Source organism: Diabrotica virgifera, chromosome 7 (genome assembly GCF_917563875.1).
Source record: "Diabrotica virgifera virgifera chromosome 7, PGI_DIABVI_V3a".
Classification (NCBI taxonomy): Eukaryota; Metazoa; Arthropoda; class Insecta; order Coleoptera; family Chrysomelidae; genus Diabrotica; species Diabrotica virgifera.
In genome coordinates, this window is record NC_065449.1 from 92,629,589 (window position 1) to 92,649,853 (window position 20,265).

Here is a 20,265-nt window from a genome sequence, read left to right on the forward strand (position 1 = left end):
GTATTACAAATGAAATATTTTTATTTATTTTCTCACGCTCATCGCGAATTTCTTGTTGTAGTTTTTCTTGTTGATTCTCCTAGGCGAGAAAATTAAGCATTAACACCTTTAACTTTTTTTAAAGAAAGACGGATCGTTAAGAAACCTTTTGCATTCGGTTCGGGAGAACTTTAGAAAAATGCATTTTCCAAAGTACTTCTCAGGTGTTCAAAAAATAAAATTTCACAACTCGGAGGATTTGGAGAGGGGGTTTTTGAGGTCGCTGAACAGGAAAATCGAGTCGGAGAAGCTGTAAGAGGTACCTGGTGCCCGATATCCCGGTATGCACGGCGTCTCCTGGTGTTTTATAGAAATTCATAATGAAAATCGTTGAAACTTATCTCGAACAATAACAGTAAGTCATTTTAATTTATGGCGCAAATTATGAAATATATAATTCGAATTATTGAAGTTATACTTCTTTACGCGCGATATGAGGGTGAATTTTTATATGTTAAAACCTACGATCCCGGCGCATGCGCATTATAACTTTGTTCTGATTGGATGTTCAAATGACATGTCAAAAATTATCCAATATGGCAGCTGTAGCGCAGCTATGGTTTGGACGGTTTGGTTATGTATGGTTGTTGCGTTTGAAAATTTGTGGGAAGAGAAACAACAAAGGTTAGTTAATAGTTATACTGCCTTTTTAAATAGTTTTCATATTATATTTTTGAAGTTATACTTCAAAATGTTTTAATTTATGTATGTATCAGTCCAGAAAAGGTGTGGAAAGAATATATTAGTGTTTTTAATTATATTTTCCTACAAACTTGTTAAAAATGCAATTTTTAGGACTCCATAGGAGCGTTAAAAATGCTACTTTAAGGCACTAGTGCTTTAAAATTTTTAAGGCACTGCAGTTAAAAGTGAATTGTCAAATTGTGAAACGTCAAAATATTTATATTTCATTTATTAACATTAATATTAATAATACAACTTGCGCAATTTGAAAAAGGTGGTTTAAAAGGTTTTTTATTATAATTTTGTGTCTTTGGATTTGTCTTCCTTGGGCGTAAAATAATAAAACATCTATTTTTATATTTCACTTGTCACCGTGATGTATAATTATGTATATCTGAAAGGTAAGTTGCATGCGGCTTGATGGCCTTGTTGGTAGAGCATTGGACCAGAGATAAAAAAATCGCGAGATTGCGGGTTCAAATCCCGGACGATTCATATTGTTTTCTTTTTTATTTTTTAATATTTGGCATTGTTAAGTTTTGGTTCATTTTTGGTAATTATTGTTAATTTTTTGTATTGTAACTGTTAAGTAGGTATATTTATTTCGTTGAAATTATATTACAGGGTGTCTGCGTAACTTTGCACCATATGGGAAACTTTTTTAATATCAATTTTACGAAAAAAAAGTCATTCTTTATAAAGTGCTCTGCATAGTCTAAAACCTAAGGTGCAATCATCAGATATCAAATTTTGTCAACAGTATACGAGGTATGTCAAAAAATATTAATTTCGCTCAAGAGCAAACTACCTTTATATTTCAAAATATCAAAAAAATTTATTATGAAAAGTTATTTGTAATTAAAAACCATATTCAAATATGCAATAACAGCCATCTACGAGAAAAAAAAATTCTGAGATTTTCCTAAATTACTGATTCCGAACATCATTTTTATTTATTAGACCTGTAATAACTCTTTTATTAATAATTTTAGGAAAAAAAGGTATTCTTCATAAAAATCTGTGCATGGTCTAAACCTCAAGATGCAACCATCCGTTATCCAAGTTTGTTAATTTTATACGAGGTGTATCAAATAATATGAATTTAGAAAGAATTCTTTCTATATTCTTTCTAAATTCATATTATTTGACACACCTCGTATAAAATTAACAAACTTGGAAAACTGATGGTTTTATCTTGAGGTTTAGACCATGCACAGATTTTTATGAAGAATAAGTTTTTTTCCTAAAATTATTAATAAGAGTTATTACATGTCTAATAAATAAAAATGATGTTCGGAATCGGTAATTTAGGAAAATCTCAGAATTTTTTTTTCACGTAGAAGGCTGTTATTGCATATTTGAATATGGTTTTTAATTACAAATAACTTTTCATAATAAAATTTTTTGATATTTTGAAGTATAAAGGTAGTTTGCTCTTGAGCGAAATTAATATTTTTTGACATACCTCGTATACTGTTGACAAAATTTGATATCTGATGATTGCATTTTAGGTTTTAGACTATGCAGAGCACTTTATAAAGAATGACTTTTTTCGTAAAATTGATATTAAAAAAGTTTCCCATATGGTGCAAAGTTACGCAGACACCCTGTATAATAGAAGTATAACTTCTTATGTGCGTACAAAGTACACACACATTCTTTTTTTTATTAATAATAATTTTTTAGATATAAAGATTTCAGAACCTCTAGTATATGATTAAACACCTCAGTAGCCTTAACCTTTAAACCGTACCCATTTAAAATTACACTTACACTAGCCTGGGGTACACTAGCACCCCATTAAAAAATAAGTCAAAAAGTAATGTTTGAATGAATTTATTAAAAACAACTTTTTAGCACAAATATAACTAACGAATTTTAATAACTGTGTGAACATTATTGATTTTCAGAACATCCTGGACAAACTTTAATTTGGTGTTCGGCACAGATGAATTTTTTGCACACATTGCACCTCGTTCGGCAGATGAATTTTTGCACACATTGCACCTCGTTCGGCTCTTACGGTCTCGGGATCGCAGATTGAAAATTGAACTTATTGCCATGATTATTTTCCGAGTGAATTTTTATTCTTTAAACACTTTGAGAAATAATCTTTAGAATATGTTTCTAGCATATAGTTTAGCTAGTAAAATCTTGTTGCATATCATCAAAAACAGATTTAAAACCTATCTACATAATACCTCAGGAACAAGCGGAGTTTGTAAAGAGTAAAGGTACACGGGAACAAATTCTGAACCTGAAACAACTCGTTGATAAGTCTAGAGAATTTCAAGTATTACTTTATGATTATATGCTTCGTTGACTACCAAAAAGCATTTGATTGTGTAAGCTGGATAAATCTGTGGTCCATTTTAATATAAATGGGCACACCAATGCACCTGGTGACATTATTAAAAATCTGTACCAGTCTAATATAGCAACAGTACGACTAGATCAGAAGTTCTCAAACCAATTCAAGACCGAGAGAGGTGTTGGACAAGGATGCATGTTGTCACCTGATTTATTCAACATTTATGGTGAACATGTCATGAGGATCGCTTTAGAAGGAACGGGCCGGTGAAGTAACAGTAGCTGATGACACTACACTTATAGCAGCAAATGAGCAAGAAATGTTTGATCTCCTGCGAAGAGTTGAGTACAAAAGCAATAAAGTTGGTCTGAAAATCAATAAAGCTAAGACAAAAATAATGGTGGTCGACAGATTCGACACTATTCAACTCACTAACATGTTACAGAAATACTAGATAGTAAACATCTTTGTCTATCTCGGGTCTAGTATAACTAACGATGGTAACTGTGAAGTAGAAGTTCGGAGACGTATTGGTATGCAAAAAATGCGATGAGTGCCCAACTAGAGTTTGAAAAGACAGATATATCTCTCAAAATATCAAGATGAGACTGGTGAATACCCTTGTATTCTCAATATTTCTATACGGGGCAGAGACTTGGACTCTTCGCGCATGCGAGCGCCAAAAAATTGATGCCTTTGAGATGTGTTGCTGGAGAAGATTGCTGCGCATACCTTGAACATCTCATAGGACAAACGTTTCCATTCTAAACCGGACATCTTGGATATTAGTGCACCCTATGTAACGCACAGCTGAATCTTACATTTGTGCATCACAGTGTTGCCATGCCATTTCTTTCATAATTTCAATCAATGTTAAATGTACATTATACTAGGTAGAATGACAAATGAGGTGTCAAATGAAAGCTTATAATCCAGGGATAGTACTAAAGGTGAGAAATTAGACCTACATTGTCTGTCCCTAAAAAAATAAGCGTTATATTGGGGATTTCTAATGTCGACATTAAAAGTTGCACTATTTTTTTTTCTATAAAACATTTTGATCTAAAACTTACCAGAAAACTTCTTTGTACTCTCTACTTTCAAATAAACGTGATTAAGAAGCTAAATTTTAAACTTTACTGTAAAAATTTCAGAAAAAAATATTAAAATGGAACAGAGTTGTAGCGAGGTAAACGCAAAAAACGTGATTTCATTTTTTTATTATTTTTAGGTTAAAATTGTGATTTTGACAATGTTCCCCCACATAAAATTGAAAATAAACCTCATTTTCGTTTTCAGCACCCTCGAAAATATAAAGTATAAATAAAATTAGCCATTCACCCCTCCGTGGTCAGTATCTCGAAAACTAAGCGCTTTTTTGAGGGTGTCCCGCTCGTGTATAATATCACAAAAAATTGTAACGTGATAGTATGAAAAAATAGAGGATACGGCAACGGTGTTACAAGTGATGGTCGGATCCAATGCCAAAATCTACACAGACACATTAGGGTGCACTAATATCCAAGATGTCCCTAAACCTACTGGAGATTAAAAAAAGGCTGTCGCAGAGGTGACGATAGTTTGGAGAGATTGTTTCTGGAAACGTTTATGGGAGAAGATCAAGAGGACGATCACCAACTAGATGGTCCGACCCGACCAAATTAAAAATTCAGCTGAAAACTCTTAGAGCAGCTGAAGATAGAGCCCAATGGAAAAAAGTTGTTAGGAATATTGGAAGAAATCACGACCCTCAGTAATGGGGAAACGACAAGAGAGAGATATATTTTAGCAGTGTCGTAACCAGGGGGGTTTTGAGGGTTGTAACCCCCCCCCCCATACTTTGAGCTCTATAAGCTTAACACCATTACTATTCCATACCCCCGGCGACCCTCCAATAGTTGTAACCCCCCTTAGGATCATCCTGGTGATGCCATTGTAGTTTAGCACAATAGCTACAGTATGTCTCCGGTTAAGGGTTAAAAAGGTTAAGAGGTTTAGGCATTTTGAGTACTTTATTTTTTGCCTATCCAGTACCTCCCCTAAAATGCCCTTTCTTCAGTGTGCACTCTCATATGATTTTTCAAAGAACATGCATGAGCAAAATGCTTGAAACAAATTTTACACTTGTAAGGTTTTCCTCCAGCATGCGATCGCATATGTCGTTTAATATTACCTAGTTGAGAGAACTGCTTACAACAAATTTCACACATGTAAGGTTTTTCTCCAGTGTGAACTCTCATATGTTGAGTAAAATCACTTTTTCTAGCAAACTCCTTTAAACAAATTTCACACTTGTAAGGTTTTTCACCAGTGTGAACTCTCAAATGTTTTTTCAAATCATCTGCTCTACTAAACGGCTTATAACATGTTTCACACTTGTAAGGCTTTTCTCCAGTGTGCAGTCTTATGTGGCTTTTCAAACGATTTGAATGACTAAACTGTTTAAAACAAATTTCACACTTGTAAGGCCTTTCTCCTGTGTGCACTCTCAAGTGGCTTTTCAAAGTACTTGCAGTAATACACTGTTTTAAACAAATTTCACAGTTGTACGGTTTTTCTCCAGTATGAATTCTCAAATGATTTTTCAAAACATCTTCTTGACTAAACTGCTTAAAACAAATTTCACACTTGTGATGTTTTTCCCCAGTGTGCACTCGTATGTGTTTTTCCAAATTACTTACCTGGGAAAATAGCTTAAAACAAATTTTACACTTGTATGGTTTTTCTCCAGTGTGCACTCTCAAATGCTTTTTCAAAACACCTACTTGACTAAATTGCTTAGAACACATTTCACACTTGTAAGGCTTTTCTCCAGTGTGCACTCTCAAATGTCTTTTCAAATGACTTCCTGTAGTAAACAGCTTAAAACAAACTTCACACTTATAAGGCTTTTCTCCAGTATGCACTCTCAAATGAACCTTCAAATTTCTTGCTGTAATAAACTGGTTAAAACAAATTTCACACTTGTGAGGTTTTTCTCCAGTGTGCAGTCTCAAGTGGATTCTCAAATCACTTGGGGTAGTAAACCGTTTTAAACAAATGTCACACTTGTACGGTTTTTCTCCACTATGAGTTCTCAAATGGCGTTTTAAAGAATCTGCTCGACTAAATTGCTTAAAACAAATTTCACATTTTAATGTTTTTTCTTCAGTAGGTCGACTCAGACTTTGGTCTTTATTATGTGAAAGTACATTTTCAATTTTCATAATTTTCAATGTGTCCTCTTCTTTGAGAAAACCTAAAACAAACACCGAAATAGACATTTTTTACTGCTAAGTAAACCTTGCAAATAATAAATGTTTGTATAGATCTTTATAAATGTAAAAGACAATCAGCCCTGTGATGTACCACTGAAGTTATTTTTAACGTTTCGCGATAAGTTAATATAACTATTCTTGGCAGATAATTAACTATTCTAATTGGGAAATAAGCCACAATTTAACTTGAAAAAATGATTTTATTGATATTTCAACTTACACCTCAGACGTCGTTATCAAAATACAAAATATTAATAAATTAAATAAATGTTGTTGCGTAGTAAAAAATTCTTCTAATAATTTAATTTAATCTGACTCATTAATATCGACAATTCAGATACATATGATACATTTTAAAGTACGAGACTTTAAAATGATATTGCCAATATTTCTGAGTTGCGTTACTGGGACGACTTTATTGAAAGATAGTTCATTCGATTCATGATACTATCCCGACATTGTGAGTATTTGGTTTTGAAAGACTAAGTTTTCAATCTAATGGCATATAAAACAACATGTTACTTTACATCCCACCACACTGAAAACAATTTGGTTTTACATTCAGTTTACCCTCAAAACTAACACCAAATTTTGAGTTTATATGAATGTTATTTTAAATACATAATAATATTAATAATACATAGATACAAAAATAATACTAAAATATATTATTATCTAAGAAAATCCACGAGGAAAATAAACTTCCTGTAGCTGGCTGTATACCATAAATCACAAAAATACCAAGTTTTTTGTAAAAGGTATATATTAAAATACCCTAAATAAGGGTCACAATACAAAAGGTTTTCGGATTAAGGAATCCATCATCAGTGTTTAAAAGCCCTAAAATTAAGTATAACCTAATTAAATGAGATAGAAGTTAAAATTGACAGAGGTTTTCAAGAACAAGAGGCCATACTTACAAAATCTGCATGCCTGAGCCACCAAAATGTATAGGGTAAAAACCCTTTAAATGTAAATCATAAAGTTATTTTACATATTTATATAAAATTCATCGGATGTTATAGATAAACCTGGATGTTACCCAGGGCAACACAGGACTCTCCCCTCGTGGTTGGAATTTTTTATTGGAGAAAACCTCACATATTGGATTTCAATGGCCAACTGACAACTGAATTCAAGAGCAACCCAAAATGACATTAAGAACTGTCAATGCAACCTAGTTGTAATATTACTTCAGCCACAACGTGAAAGATTATTTTGAATGTTTTAAGATAAAAAACAGTATCAAATTTACAAATATTAAAAATAAAAGATGTTCGCAAAATATGAAAAATTTTTCCCTTGAAATAATGCATTAATTAAGTATTCAAATAGGGAAATAAAATGTTTACGTTACAGGAAGTTATGCAGTCAACAATACCAATAGGTGTTGTATTAGTGGTATGAAATTATCAATACAATTAGACAAATAATGGTAAAGGCCTTATACTAGGAACACAAAATAGTATGTAATGTGTACATATGTGTACGATTTTAAGTGTATTGATTAAATGATAATTGTTTAATGACTGATAACTTGCTTGGTAGTCGACCCAACATAAATTGGATAATGATAGAAAAAGTGATATGATAATTATAGAAATACTGTTTTGTTTTTATCTGATTGAAAATGAGACTAGAGTAGCTTGATGAAACTAAGTCCTCCAGAGACCTGACATCAAATTGGTTAAAAATGAAATGATTGTAAAATATGGGGGGGAGTAGGAAGGTATGAGAAGTCTGACAGAGTATGTTGTGATATTGGACCATGGAAGATGTGTAGTGTGTTGTTATGAAGATGAGATAACTCTCAATGAGTCTTAGATCAATTTTCAGCTTGCCACGTCGACTGTATCTTAAACTTATCAATTAAGACGTGATAAGATAGACGATCCCTATATATAAGCTGAGCTGGGCTAAGCTGGAGCTTAAGATTCGTTGGTGCAACCAGGCATTACTGCTTTATTGCCTACCCAGTATGTTGTTGTTGCCACCAGTGGCGTGTGGTGACATTTTCAGAAGGGGAAGCGATTCAGTAAGAGTATAAAATTATTTTCTTACGGAGGTCGAGATCAAAATATATACTATGTGATAAATATGTACCTACTTAATAGGTAAATAGTAGATATATACCTAATATTATACTACTTGTTAACTTATATGGATTAAAAACAAAAACTATAAAAAATTACCTGTAAAACGAAGCAAGCAAGGATAAAAATCAGCAAGTGTTTAACCCAGACTGAGAGACTTGCACGCCCCTTGAGAAAGACATTCAGGTGATACAATTCATTGGGGAGAGGAGGATTTACTCCTAGAAGCGGCCGTCACTCCATCCCGCCCCAATGCTCCAGACCATCCACTTCCCCCACGATAGCACTCTGATGCGCTATAGGGGCTCTCTATCAGCAAAGTGCTTATCATGTGGGAGTCCTGGGTACAAGGACTCACACACGAAATCCTACCCCGATCAATGCAGTCCAGCGTGAGGTGCTCCATTCCAGCTGTTTCTAGTGACTTATCGATCTGTATTGCTTACTCGGACCTCGACTCTGGGCTTAGTTTCTTTAAACTTAAAAAGAAGAGTTCCATTTAAAATTGTTATTATATTCCGAGGTATTTCCACAACACGCACCTTTTAACACTTATTTATATTTGAGGTCTATTCTCCTATCAACCAGTGCAAATTTGTCTATAACATCGTCGTAAAATTTTGGATTTTCTGACAATTGTTTAATACATTCTTTTTCAATAGATAATAGGGCTAACTTGGAAAGTCTGTCTTCGCTGGTTGAATTTCGTGTAAAACTTTTAATGCGTTTTAACACTGAAAAACTGCGTTCAACTGATGCACTTGTGGCTGGGATAGTTAGTACTAATTCACACAATTTGACCACTTCATACAGGGACTTATTTAAACCAGTAGTGTTTAAAAAATTTAACAGATTCCTGGGAATTACTTTTTCACTAATGTCACTTGTTTCATAAACGACACTTAACTGAGAGTTCAAAGCTGGGACATCAAAAAAATTTCCATAATTTAATCGTAGGGAATTAAATGCCTCTGTGGGAAATTTTGATGAGTTATAATTGGATATATTAAAATTACATAATTCTACAAATTTTAATTCGTTAAAATTTTGAAATCGAGAATTCATTTGTTGTATGATATTGTCAAAAATTTCGATGTATAATCGTCGATAGGAGTCTCTCTATCGCCGACATTAGCAATCTTTATTCTTTTACTTTCAGGTTCTAACCCCATAGTTACAGTTTTCTCCCAAATATTTTTGAACTGCTCTCGTTTTTTAATTAGTGTATTTCGAAACTCATCTATTTGTCTTATACAAAATCCAATGTCATTTGACTTCGTCTGTAAAATGTCAAATAAAATATCAGTAAAAGGAAAAATCTCTACAAAAACATTTAGCAAAAAATTGACATCGAAATTTTCTTTAAGCCAATGTAAGTACCCCTTAGCAGCAGTAACAGTCTCAGCATCCCATTTTTCTTTATTATCCCAAACGTCTTGAAAAAAGTCCATCAATGAATCACGGCATTGAAACACCGAGCAACTTTTGGAAACCTTTTCTGAACGTTTATATCCAAAGCATGCGTTCTTTTTGATGACTTTGAAAAATATGATGCAAAACTTTAACGTCTTTAATATTGTCCATGCCTCGAAATAAAACCAAATTAAGTCTGTGTGCTAAACAGTGAACAAAAATTGCATGTTTAAACTGTTCCTTTACTTTAGCTTGAAGACCTGCTAAATGACCAGCCATTACTGCAGCACCATCATAGCTCTGAGCGACAAGCTTGGAATTACATTCTAGCTTAGAAATAGTATCACACACAATTTGAAACATAGCCTCTGCAGTCCGATCGCCAGTTATGTTCACGAATTCTAAAAATCTCTCTTGAGGAATACAATCAACCACATATCGCACAACAATAGATAACTGACAAAAATTGGTTACATATGTTGTTTCATCAAGTGCAATTGAAACAAATGGAGCTTTTTTTATCTCATTTTTAATATGATCCATTACAACGTCAGCAGTACATTTAATTAAGTTATTTTGGATTCTGTTTGAGGTACCTCGGAAAACTGTGGAATTAATAAAATGATTTTTTAGGGTTTCATCATATTTTGCCAAAAAATTTACAAGGTCTATATAATTTCCTCGATTGGCCGATTCACTTGTTTCATTATGACCTCTGAAACTTAATTCATGTTCTCCCAAGAAACAGGTTACATCAATCAACCGTTTTAACACATCCCTATTTTTCTTAACGCTTTCACTGTGAAGTCTATGGCTTATTTTTAAATGATTGTCCAAACTATGTTCAATGCGATATGCCCCGAATGTTTTTTCTTTAATTGTAGCACTTAAATGGCACTTACTATTTACATGTCGCTTTACACTTTTGTGAAAATTATTTAAATCTGTAATGCCGACAGAGTTCCAATACAGGGCCAACAAAATAATTTTGATACAATTTTGCAGCCAGTTAACCATTCATATTTTTCATAAAAACCCACATGGAAATGTCTGGTAAATTTCTTTGCCGATTTTTCCACTTTTGTCTCCAAATTAATGGGCTCCTTTGACCTACCAGACTTAATAATGTCCACTTTCTCTTGATAACTTCGACTTGAAAATCCTTTTTTTAATAAACTACACACAATACAAATACAAACACAGTTTTCTATATTATTCATAAATCCACAGGACGGTCCACTCGCTCCTTCCATTGCAGAAAAAGATAAACGACAGCACAAAATTTACAATTTAAAAAAACATCGCCTCGTAAACCTACGAATTTCGACTGACATAAGTAAATGCTGGCCGTAAGGCGACGAGAGTAGCGCTTCCAGCGTAGGAAAATTCGCGCGAACTCAAGATGACTTGCCAGTGCGGTCATTAAACCCTGACCACGAATGGCCAACATTTGAATGGATCAACTGCGCTGATTTTAAAGAGCTTCCGTACAGGCACGGACTCTTGGTATAAGATGCGTTAAATTGTGTGTATATTATTATTTGAGTTCGTTTATGCGATAAATTTTTTATATTTTCGATCCTATTGCCTACATAATAGATTATTTAGATTAGGGAAAATTTGTTGATAATTAAATATTAATTAATAATATATTTTCTTATATCGAAGTATAGGGAAGCGGTGCTTCCCCCGCTTCCATGGACCGCACGCCTCTGGTTGCCACCTAAGGCCTACTAATTTTGTAATAAATAACACTGGAGAGTACACTTTGCTATTTTAATTTCAGAAATACTACAACAAATAGAACAAATGATTTTCACATGAGTGTGTAATGTCTATTAGGTTAGAAAAAAAAATCTTCTTTTTTCTCTCTGCGCATGCATTCTTGTCGGCTGTCACAACGGCTGCTGTGGGCAGAAGAAGAACCAATGTTGCCGGTTACAAAAATAAGAATGTTCAAGTACTTAACATAGCCGCCTCCCTTGAAGGCTGATATGCCTTTAAGCACAAGGCAAGACGCACAATTTAACTACTGGACGATGAATCACTCCAATTGCAGTTTTCACCATTGCACTACGGATGACACCATCACTTCCGGGAAAGGTCGTTTGCACACGACCTAAAGACCATTTGAGAGGAGGAAGCCCACCCTCCTTGATTAGTACCAGTGTACTCGAAGTCAATACTTGGGGCTCTGATTTCTTCCATTTGTTTCGAGATTGTAGTTGTGAAATGTATTCGGATGACCATCTCTTCCAAAATAATAGAAGTCTTTGTTGGATCAGCTGATACTTGTTGAGACGATTTTCATTAACATCAAGCCAATTGTGGTCTGGTATAGAGAAAAGTTGTTCCCCTATCAAAAAGTGCGCAGGTGTCAAAGGACTAGGATCATTAGGGTCATCAGATCGGGGAGAAATTGGTCGGGAATTTAAACAAGACTCTATTTGAGTTAAGAGGGTTGAAAACTCTTCAAATGTTAAAATATTTTCGCCGATACTACGGCGCAAATGATGCTTAAACGATTTAACACCGGCTTCCCAAAGTCCGCCAAAGTGCGGAGAATTAGGCGGAATAAACCGCCAATCAATGCTTTCCTGACTGAGTCTAGTCTGAATCTCGCCTGAATTGATCTCAAAGAATTTCCTTAATTCATTTTTTGCACCCCTAAAATTAGTACCGTGATCCGAAAATATTTTTCGACAAATACCACGTCGCGATGTAAAGCGACGAAGTGAGGCTATGAAACATTCTGTGGTAAGGTCACTGACCAATTCTAAGTGTACAGCTTTTGTACTAAAACAAACAAATAGGCATATATAACATTTTTGGACCTTATAATTGCGAGTTTTTTGTCGCGTAACTTAAATGGGCCTGCATAATCAGTGCCACATATCGAAAAGGGTCGAGAAGGTCGCGTTCGATCAATTGGTTAGATCTGACATCAGGTACTTAACAGTTTTAGCGTTAAAACAAAAGCATCGAATACAATTATGAACCACTGAAAAACGTTTGTTTTTCTATACTTCCACAAAATTTATTACAACTATGTTATTACTACAGCTGTTTCGGCAAAGTGCCTTTCTCAAGTGATACAGCTGTAGTAATAACATAGTTGTAATAAATTTTGTGGAAGTATAGAAAAACAAACGTTTTTCAGTGTTTTATTGTGAGATAAAATGAACTTCCATCAAGTAACGGTCGAATCCATCAACAATTATGAACGATTTCATTGAGGTCCACCATTGAGGATTGAGGTCCAGCATGAAGAAGAGCAATATGTTTAGATTCAGCATAGAGTTTAGTGAGATGATGGTTTTTAGGAAGAATAGCTGGATGTTTTTCATCATAGTTAAATTGGGATTTACCCAAGCGTCCTCCCACTCAGATACCTGAATCATCTATAAAGGGGTTTAAAGAAAACAAGCCATCAGAAGGATTCAATTTGTTCACCTTTAATGATTTAATTTCTAGGAGGAATGATTCCTGTTGACAAATGCGAGTTAATTGTTTTAAGGAATTTCCCAATTCTTCACATGTCAAGGGACCTAAGTCTCTCTCGGAAGAACTGGTGCGACAAAAATGACTAAAACGTAGTACATAGCAAAAACTCTTTAAAGTTTTCCAAGTGTGGAGTAATCATTGAGTTTAGCAATTTCTAGAAATTCTGTCACAGGAGATAAGGTGGCCATTAAAACCTTGGGCTTTGTTTCTGGAAGATTCTCATACGACGAAGGTACGAAGGTTTTATTAGATTCATAATCGAAGCTGTTCAGACATTTGGGGCCATTCCACCAAATATCGGAATTTATCAGCTCAAGTGTGGAAATTCCACGGGTTAGTAAATCAGCGGGATTTTATTTTGTATTTATGTATCTTCAATCGGTAGTTTTAGTTAAAGATTGAATCTGTGCCACTCTGTTTGCTACAAACACCTTTAATAGGCGAGGAGAAGTAATAGAAGTATTAATCCAAGATAGTGTTATAGTAGAATCAGAAAAATATAAGATTTTATCTACATGTAAGTGTAGTGAAGATTTTACCTTATCCATTAATTCGGCCAAAAGTAAGGCTGAACAAAGTTCTAATCTTGGAATAGTAACCATTTATAAAGGAGCCACACGGGTTTTTGCACATAGCAAGTGACACAGAATTACCAGAGAAATCTGTGGAGCGAAGATAGACACAGCAGCCATAGGCTAATTCGGAAGCATCTGCAAATCCTATCAATTCTACGACCTTTCTATCATTGATCAAAACAAGTCTAGGTATTTTAAGTTCAGTTATTAGCTTTAAGTATCTTTGAAATGTGGACCATTTTGTGTGAATTGATGCTGGCACAGATTCGTCCCATGATACATGTAATTGCCAAAGTTGTTGGATAAGGATCTTAGCATTTATAGTCAATTGAGATAATAAACCTAGTGGGTCAAAAAGCTGAGAGATAGAACTAAGAATAGATCTTTTACTTACAGTGACTAGCGAAGGTTGAATAACTGAATATGATAAGATATCTGACTGAGGATTCCAATTAAGTCCAAGAGTTTTACTAGTTTCTGAGTTTCCTATTTCAATAGTTTCTAATTGATTAGCATCACCAATAAGCATCAAATTATTAGAGTTCCATTTTCGAATATCCATGCCATAAGATTTGGAGATTTGTATCAAAGAAGTTTTGATATATAAGACTTCTTCTAGTCTAGGCTATCAGCACCAGAAAGAAGGTCGTCAACATAGAAATCGTGTTCTATTACGAAGCTTAGTTTGGAATTAGATTTCTTAATATCATCGGCTATTTTTCGTAGACATCTTGTGGCTAAGAATGCACTAGATGCTAGGCCATAAGTTACAGTGTTTAGTTCAAAGATTGACAACGGCTCAGTTGGATCAAATCGCCAGAGTATTTTTTGGAATTGGCGTTGTTCCTTGATTACAAGTATTTGCCGATACATTTTGGCCAAATCTGCTGAAATGACAATATTGTGTTTTCGGAAACGAATTGCTACAGAGAATAAATCATCTTGGATATTGGGGCCAACCATCATGAGATCGTTCACAGATAAGCCAGAGGTAGATTTCGCTGAGCCATCGAAGACTACACGAAGTTTTGTACTAGTGCTAGAGGGTTTGAAAACAGCGTGATGGGGTAAGAAAAACCCACTATAGTCGTTCATAGATTCTTGTTTAGTCATATTATGACCTAGTTCTAAGTATTCTGATATGAATTCAGTGTATTGAGTTTTAAGAGGATCGTTTTTTAGCATTTTTATTTCCATAGAGTAGAATTTGTTTCTTGCAATTTGAAAGGAATCCCCGAGCTTTGAAGTATCTAACTTAAAGGGAATTGTTACCTCAAACCTACCAGTATTGTCCCGACAAGTATTTGTTTGAAAATGCTGTTCACAAAATATTTCCTCCTGTAAAAGGTGAGGAGTTTCCTTTACACTTTCTAATTGCCAGAATTTTTCCAGCTGTTGATTTAAATCAATAGTATTAAAATAACAAAGAAATTTTTCATTGAACTTACTACTTAGATTAAGTGGACCTGAAGCTATCCAACCTAATTGAGTCTTTTGTAAGACTGGTGCATTTGGACCTAACTTATGTTGCCGTATACATAATAAATCCCAAAAAGTATCTGCCCCAACCAATATATCTATTGGAGCACTAACATCAAAGCTGGGATCAGCCAAAATTAGATTGGGTGGAATATTTAATTGATTTTTGTTAAAAGTTTTACAAGGTACTAAGCCAGTAATAGTTTCGACCACAAGGCAATTTAAGTTGATTGAGTAAAGGTTTAATCTGGACTGAATTATGCCCTTCGTCCTTGAGGTCACCTTAGAAGAAGAATCACCAATACCAGAAATTATGGCTTGTATTTTGGTTTTCGGAAGGTTTAGTTTATCACAAAGTTTGTTGGTTATGAAATTACATTGAGAGCCATTGTCTAAAAGAATTCTACAGGTTTGCGTTTGACCATTGCTGTCGAGAATATTTACAGTAGGCAGTTGACAGCAAGGTACAAGTGTTAAGGAATATTGGGCAATGAGATTTAGAGGTAGAAGTTCCAACAGCATTTTCCTCAACTGTGGTTGTGGATGAATTTTCCAATTGACCTACAGAGTTTGCCCTAGATTCCGATTCGATGTGTAAAAGAGTATTGTGGGGCTTGGAACATTTTCTGCACTTACTGGCATGACATTGTTGCACACCATGTCCCTTTCTCAGGCAATTGAGACAAAGCTTTATAGTGCGGCAGATTCGTGCAAATATTGTAAGAATTGCACATTTAATGATACAAGCATATAATTTGGTCCACATATACTGCAAATATAAAGGTTCAAATTTAGATATGACGCCATCTCAGATTTTGCCTTTTACAAAAATGGCGGTCATTCAAAATGGGCGACTATACATATGTGACTAATAGCACGATATCTTTTGAATGAAAAGTCCGATTTCAACCAAATTTGGTACATAGGTTCTTTTTGTGATTTACAAGATCGATGTCCTGAACTGGAAGAATCGGTTTACCAGAAGTTGTGTTTTTCCTGGTTTTTTATGTAAAACTATTTTATATTATGTAAATAATTTTTTTTTAATTTTTTCACCCTGTATGTATTAATTTTTCAAAATGGTAATACCACCATTGAAAAGAGCGTAAGAATATGTTTTAGGAATATTTTGAACTTTTTAGTTATGTTAATTACCATTTAATAAATGCATAACGTATCTTTACATGTACCAGATGTGTGACAGATTCGTGCAAATTTTATAAGAATTATTGTGCATTTAACAGTAGAAGCATATAATTTGGACCACATATTCGACACATACAAACGTTCAAATTTAGATATAAGGTCATCTCAGATGTTGTCTTTTACAAAAATGGCGAGCATTCAAAATGGCGGCTATACATATGTGACTAATAGTACGATAACTTTTGAACGAAAAGTCCAATTTCAGCCAAATTTGGCATCAAGGTTATTTTTTTTTATGAATAAGATCGAGGTCTTGAACCGGAAGAGTCGGTATACCAGAAGTTGTGTTTTTCCTGTTTTTTATGTAAAAATATGTTGTTTTTTTTTCAATTCTTTCACCCTGTATATATTAATTTTTCAAAAAATAATACCGCCATTGAAAAGAGTGTAAAAATATTTTTTAGAAAAGACTTTCAACTTTTTAGTTATGTTAATAACCGTTTAATAAATGCATAACGTATCTTCACATGTACCTATGTGCGACAGATTAATTTTGAATCCCGCCATTTTTGTAAAAGACAAAATCTGAGATGGCCTCATATCTAAATTTGAATCTTTGTATGTGTAGTGTGTGTGGTCCAAATTATATGCTTTTACCATTAAATGCACAATAATTCTTATATTATTTGCACAAATCTGCCGCACATAGTTTCATAGGTACATGTGAAGATATATTATGCATTTATTAATTGGTAATTAACATAAATAAAGAGTTCAAAATATTTCCTGAAAAATATTTTTACGCTCTTTTTAACATCGGTATTAACTTTATGAAAAATTAATATATACAGGGTGAAAGAATTGGTAAAAAAACAACATGTTTGTACATAAAAATCAGGAAAAACACAACTTCTGGTAAATCTATTCTTCTGGTTCAAGACCTTGGTCTTACACATCAAAAAAAGAACCTATATACCAAATTTGGTTGAAATCGGACTTTTCGTTCAAAAGTTATAATGCTATTAGTCACATATATATAGTCGCCATTTTGAATGCCCGCCATTTTTGTAAAAGGTAAAATCTAAGATGGCCTTATATCTAAATTTGGACCTTAATGTGTGTAGTATATGTGGTCCAAATTATATGCTTCTACCATTAAATGCACAATAAGTCTTATATTTGCACGAATCTGCCACACATAGGTACATGTCAAGATACGTTATGCATTTATTAAATGGTAATTAACATGACTAAAAAGTTCAAAATATTTTCTACAAAATATTTTTACGCTCTTTTCATTTGTGGTATTATCTTTTTGAAAAATTAATATATACAGAGAGGGAAAAAATTGGAAAAAACCTATTTTTCCATAAACAAGTAGTAAAGACACAACTTCTAATAAACCGATTCTTCTGATTCACCACATCCATCTTGTAAATCAAAAAAAGAAACTATATACCAAATTCGGTTGAAATCGGACTTTTCGTTCAAAAGTTATGGTACATACTATTAAACACATATGTATAGCCTCCATTTTAAATGCCCGCCATTTTTGTAAAAGGCAAAATCTGAGATGGCCTCATATCTAAATTTGAACCTTTATATGTGTAGTTTATGTGGTCCAAATTATATGCTTGTATCATTAAATGTGCAATTGTTTCACATATCGGCCGCACTATTAAGCGTTTCGCTTCATTGTATCTACCATTAGTATTTAATTTTAGGAATTTATTGCAATTATATACACTGTGTTCTTCATCACAGACTGTACATTTGAGTTTATAAGATTGTGTAGGATTATTGTCAGACATCACAAGTGATTTAGAGCTTGAAGACTTATTTTTATAGCTAATTTGTTGATGGTTTGTGGAGGAAGGCTTGTCCTCCTCAATAGATTCGAACATGTCACACCTGTCTTCAAGAAAACTCAATAATTTTTTAAGATTAGGCCTCTCACGTTTGGTCTTTTTTGATTCCCAAGCATGTTTAGCTCTAGAGTTTAATTTTGTGGTTATTAAATATACTAAGATAGAGTCCCAATGTTGAACAGGTTCGTTTATGGCTTTGAGAGCTTTTAAGATTCTACTTGTGTTATCAAAGAGTTGACTTAGGGAGGAGTGAGTTTCTTTATTAATTACGGGAAGGTTGAAAAGTTCTTTAATCTGATTGTTTATAAGTTTTTCAATATTCTCATACTTGTCATTTAATATGGTCCACGCGATTTCATAGTTTGCATCAGATATTTCAAGAGTATCAATTAAATGAAGGGGTTCGCCTTTTAATGACATTCTGAGGTAGTTTAGCTTTTGTGACTGTAGCATATGAGGATGTTGATCAATTACAGAAATGAAAGTTTCTTTGAAGAAAATCCAATCTTTATAAGGCCCAGAGAACGAAGAAAGAGAGATGTCCGGCAGCTTTATGTAGCTAAAAGGTTGAGCTGACTGAGTAGCCTGTGGATTTGAGATTCTAGAAGTGTACGAAAGAAGTTTTTTAGCTTTACTTGTAATTGTATAAAATGAGTCCTCAAATGCAGCTCTTTCATCATTGTCTACAATAAATTCCTCCTTGCTAGTCAAGGCTTCAATCATTGATTGCGTATCATCAAATCTATCAAGTAGCGTTGATATATTTTCGAAACGAGATTCTAAATCAGCCAAGTCAGGAGAGCTTTGATTATCTATCTTTGTTTTAATGTAATTTTCGAACCTAGTTAATGAGCTTTTTAAACCTTTTCTAGTATTTTTCAAAGATTCTAACGATACGTTTTCTGCCATTATAAAACAACTAAAATTTTGATAAAGCAAATAAACGAATATTTAATTCTTACAAAAATAGATCAATAAAAATTCCAAATAAGTATCCTATTATATAATTATAAGATTCCAAATTTTCCCGTACTATAAAATGTAGTATTGAAAATGTACAGTAAATGTGAAGTATTTAAAAATGTATAGTATTTTAAGACTTTGAAAATACGTTTTTATTTTAAAGATATCCCGTATCTAAAAGCATGCATTTAGTTAAAATATTATCGTGTATATAAGCATCAGGTTGGCTAGGTGCTACGTTTTCTCGACTCTGTTTTACGGAATGGAAGCTTGGACCTTGAATGCGGCATCAATGAAAAAACTGGAATCATTCGAGATGTGGGTATATAGAAGAATTCTAAAAATATCATGGACAGAACACGTCCCAAACAAAGAGGTTCTGAGAAAGGTGAATAAAGAAATGGAAGTCTTAAATACAATTAAAACCAGAAAATTGGAATATCTCGGACATATTACACGTGGAGAGAGATACAACTTCAACTCATTATGCAGGGAAAGATTCAAGGAAAAAGAAGCATAGGGAGACGCAGAATATCGTGGCTGCGCAACCTGAGAGAATGGTACGGATGTACATCAAACGAACTTTTCAGAGCAGCCGTCTCCAAGGTCCGAATAGCTATGATGATTGCCGACCTCCGTCGCGGAGATGGCACTTGAAGAAGAAGATATAAGCATCCAAAGTACATATCAAATTTCAACAAAACGACAAGCGATAAACCATTCAACCACAAAAGTGTCTGTTTAAATACAAGTTTTTAGGATAGATATGAGATTGAGATAAGGATTACGCACTTACCATTAGATTTAGATTTGACCTCGTGCCTTGTGTGAACCATAAATCGTGTTTTTTGCTGTTTCATCGGGTGAAGGACCAAACTTATGTTGTTGTTGCCACCGAAGGCCTACTAATTTTGTAATAAATAACACTGGAGA

At 33.8% G+C, this 20,265-nt stretch overlaps 1 protein-coding gene across 1 annotated transcript; it reads right to left on the reverse strand.

Moving 5' to 3' along the window:
- Positions 1–2,259: 2,259 nt before the first annotated feature.
- On the reverse strand, positions 2,260–20,264 carry LOC126887840 (zinc finger protein 271-like). Its single transcript, XM_050655727.1, has 2 exons — positions 20,129–20,264; positions 2,260–6,272 (listed from the first exon to the last, which is right to left on the reverse strand). Exons 1-2 carry the CDS (start codon positions 20,190–20,192, stop codon positions 5,074–5,076), a joined length of 1,263 nt encoding a protein of 420 aa, XP_050511684.1. The 5' UTR covers positions 20,193–20,264; the 3' UTR covers positions 2,260–5,073.
- Position 20,265: the final 1 nt, after the last annotated feature.

What these genes read in the sequence shown, in the direction of transcription:
- LOC126887840 (XM_050655727.1), bottom strand. Translation starts at nt 20,192, where the DNA reads ATGAAACAGCAAAAAACACGATTTATGGTTCACACAAGGCACGAGGTC. An exon ending in GGTCAAATCTAAATCTAATG is followed by an intron (nt 6,273 to 20,128) that starts GTAAGTGCGTAA and finishes TGTTTGTTTTAG; the next exon opens with GTTTTCTCAAAGAAGAGGAC.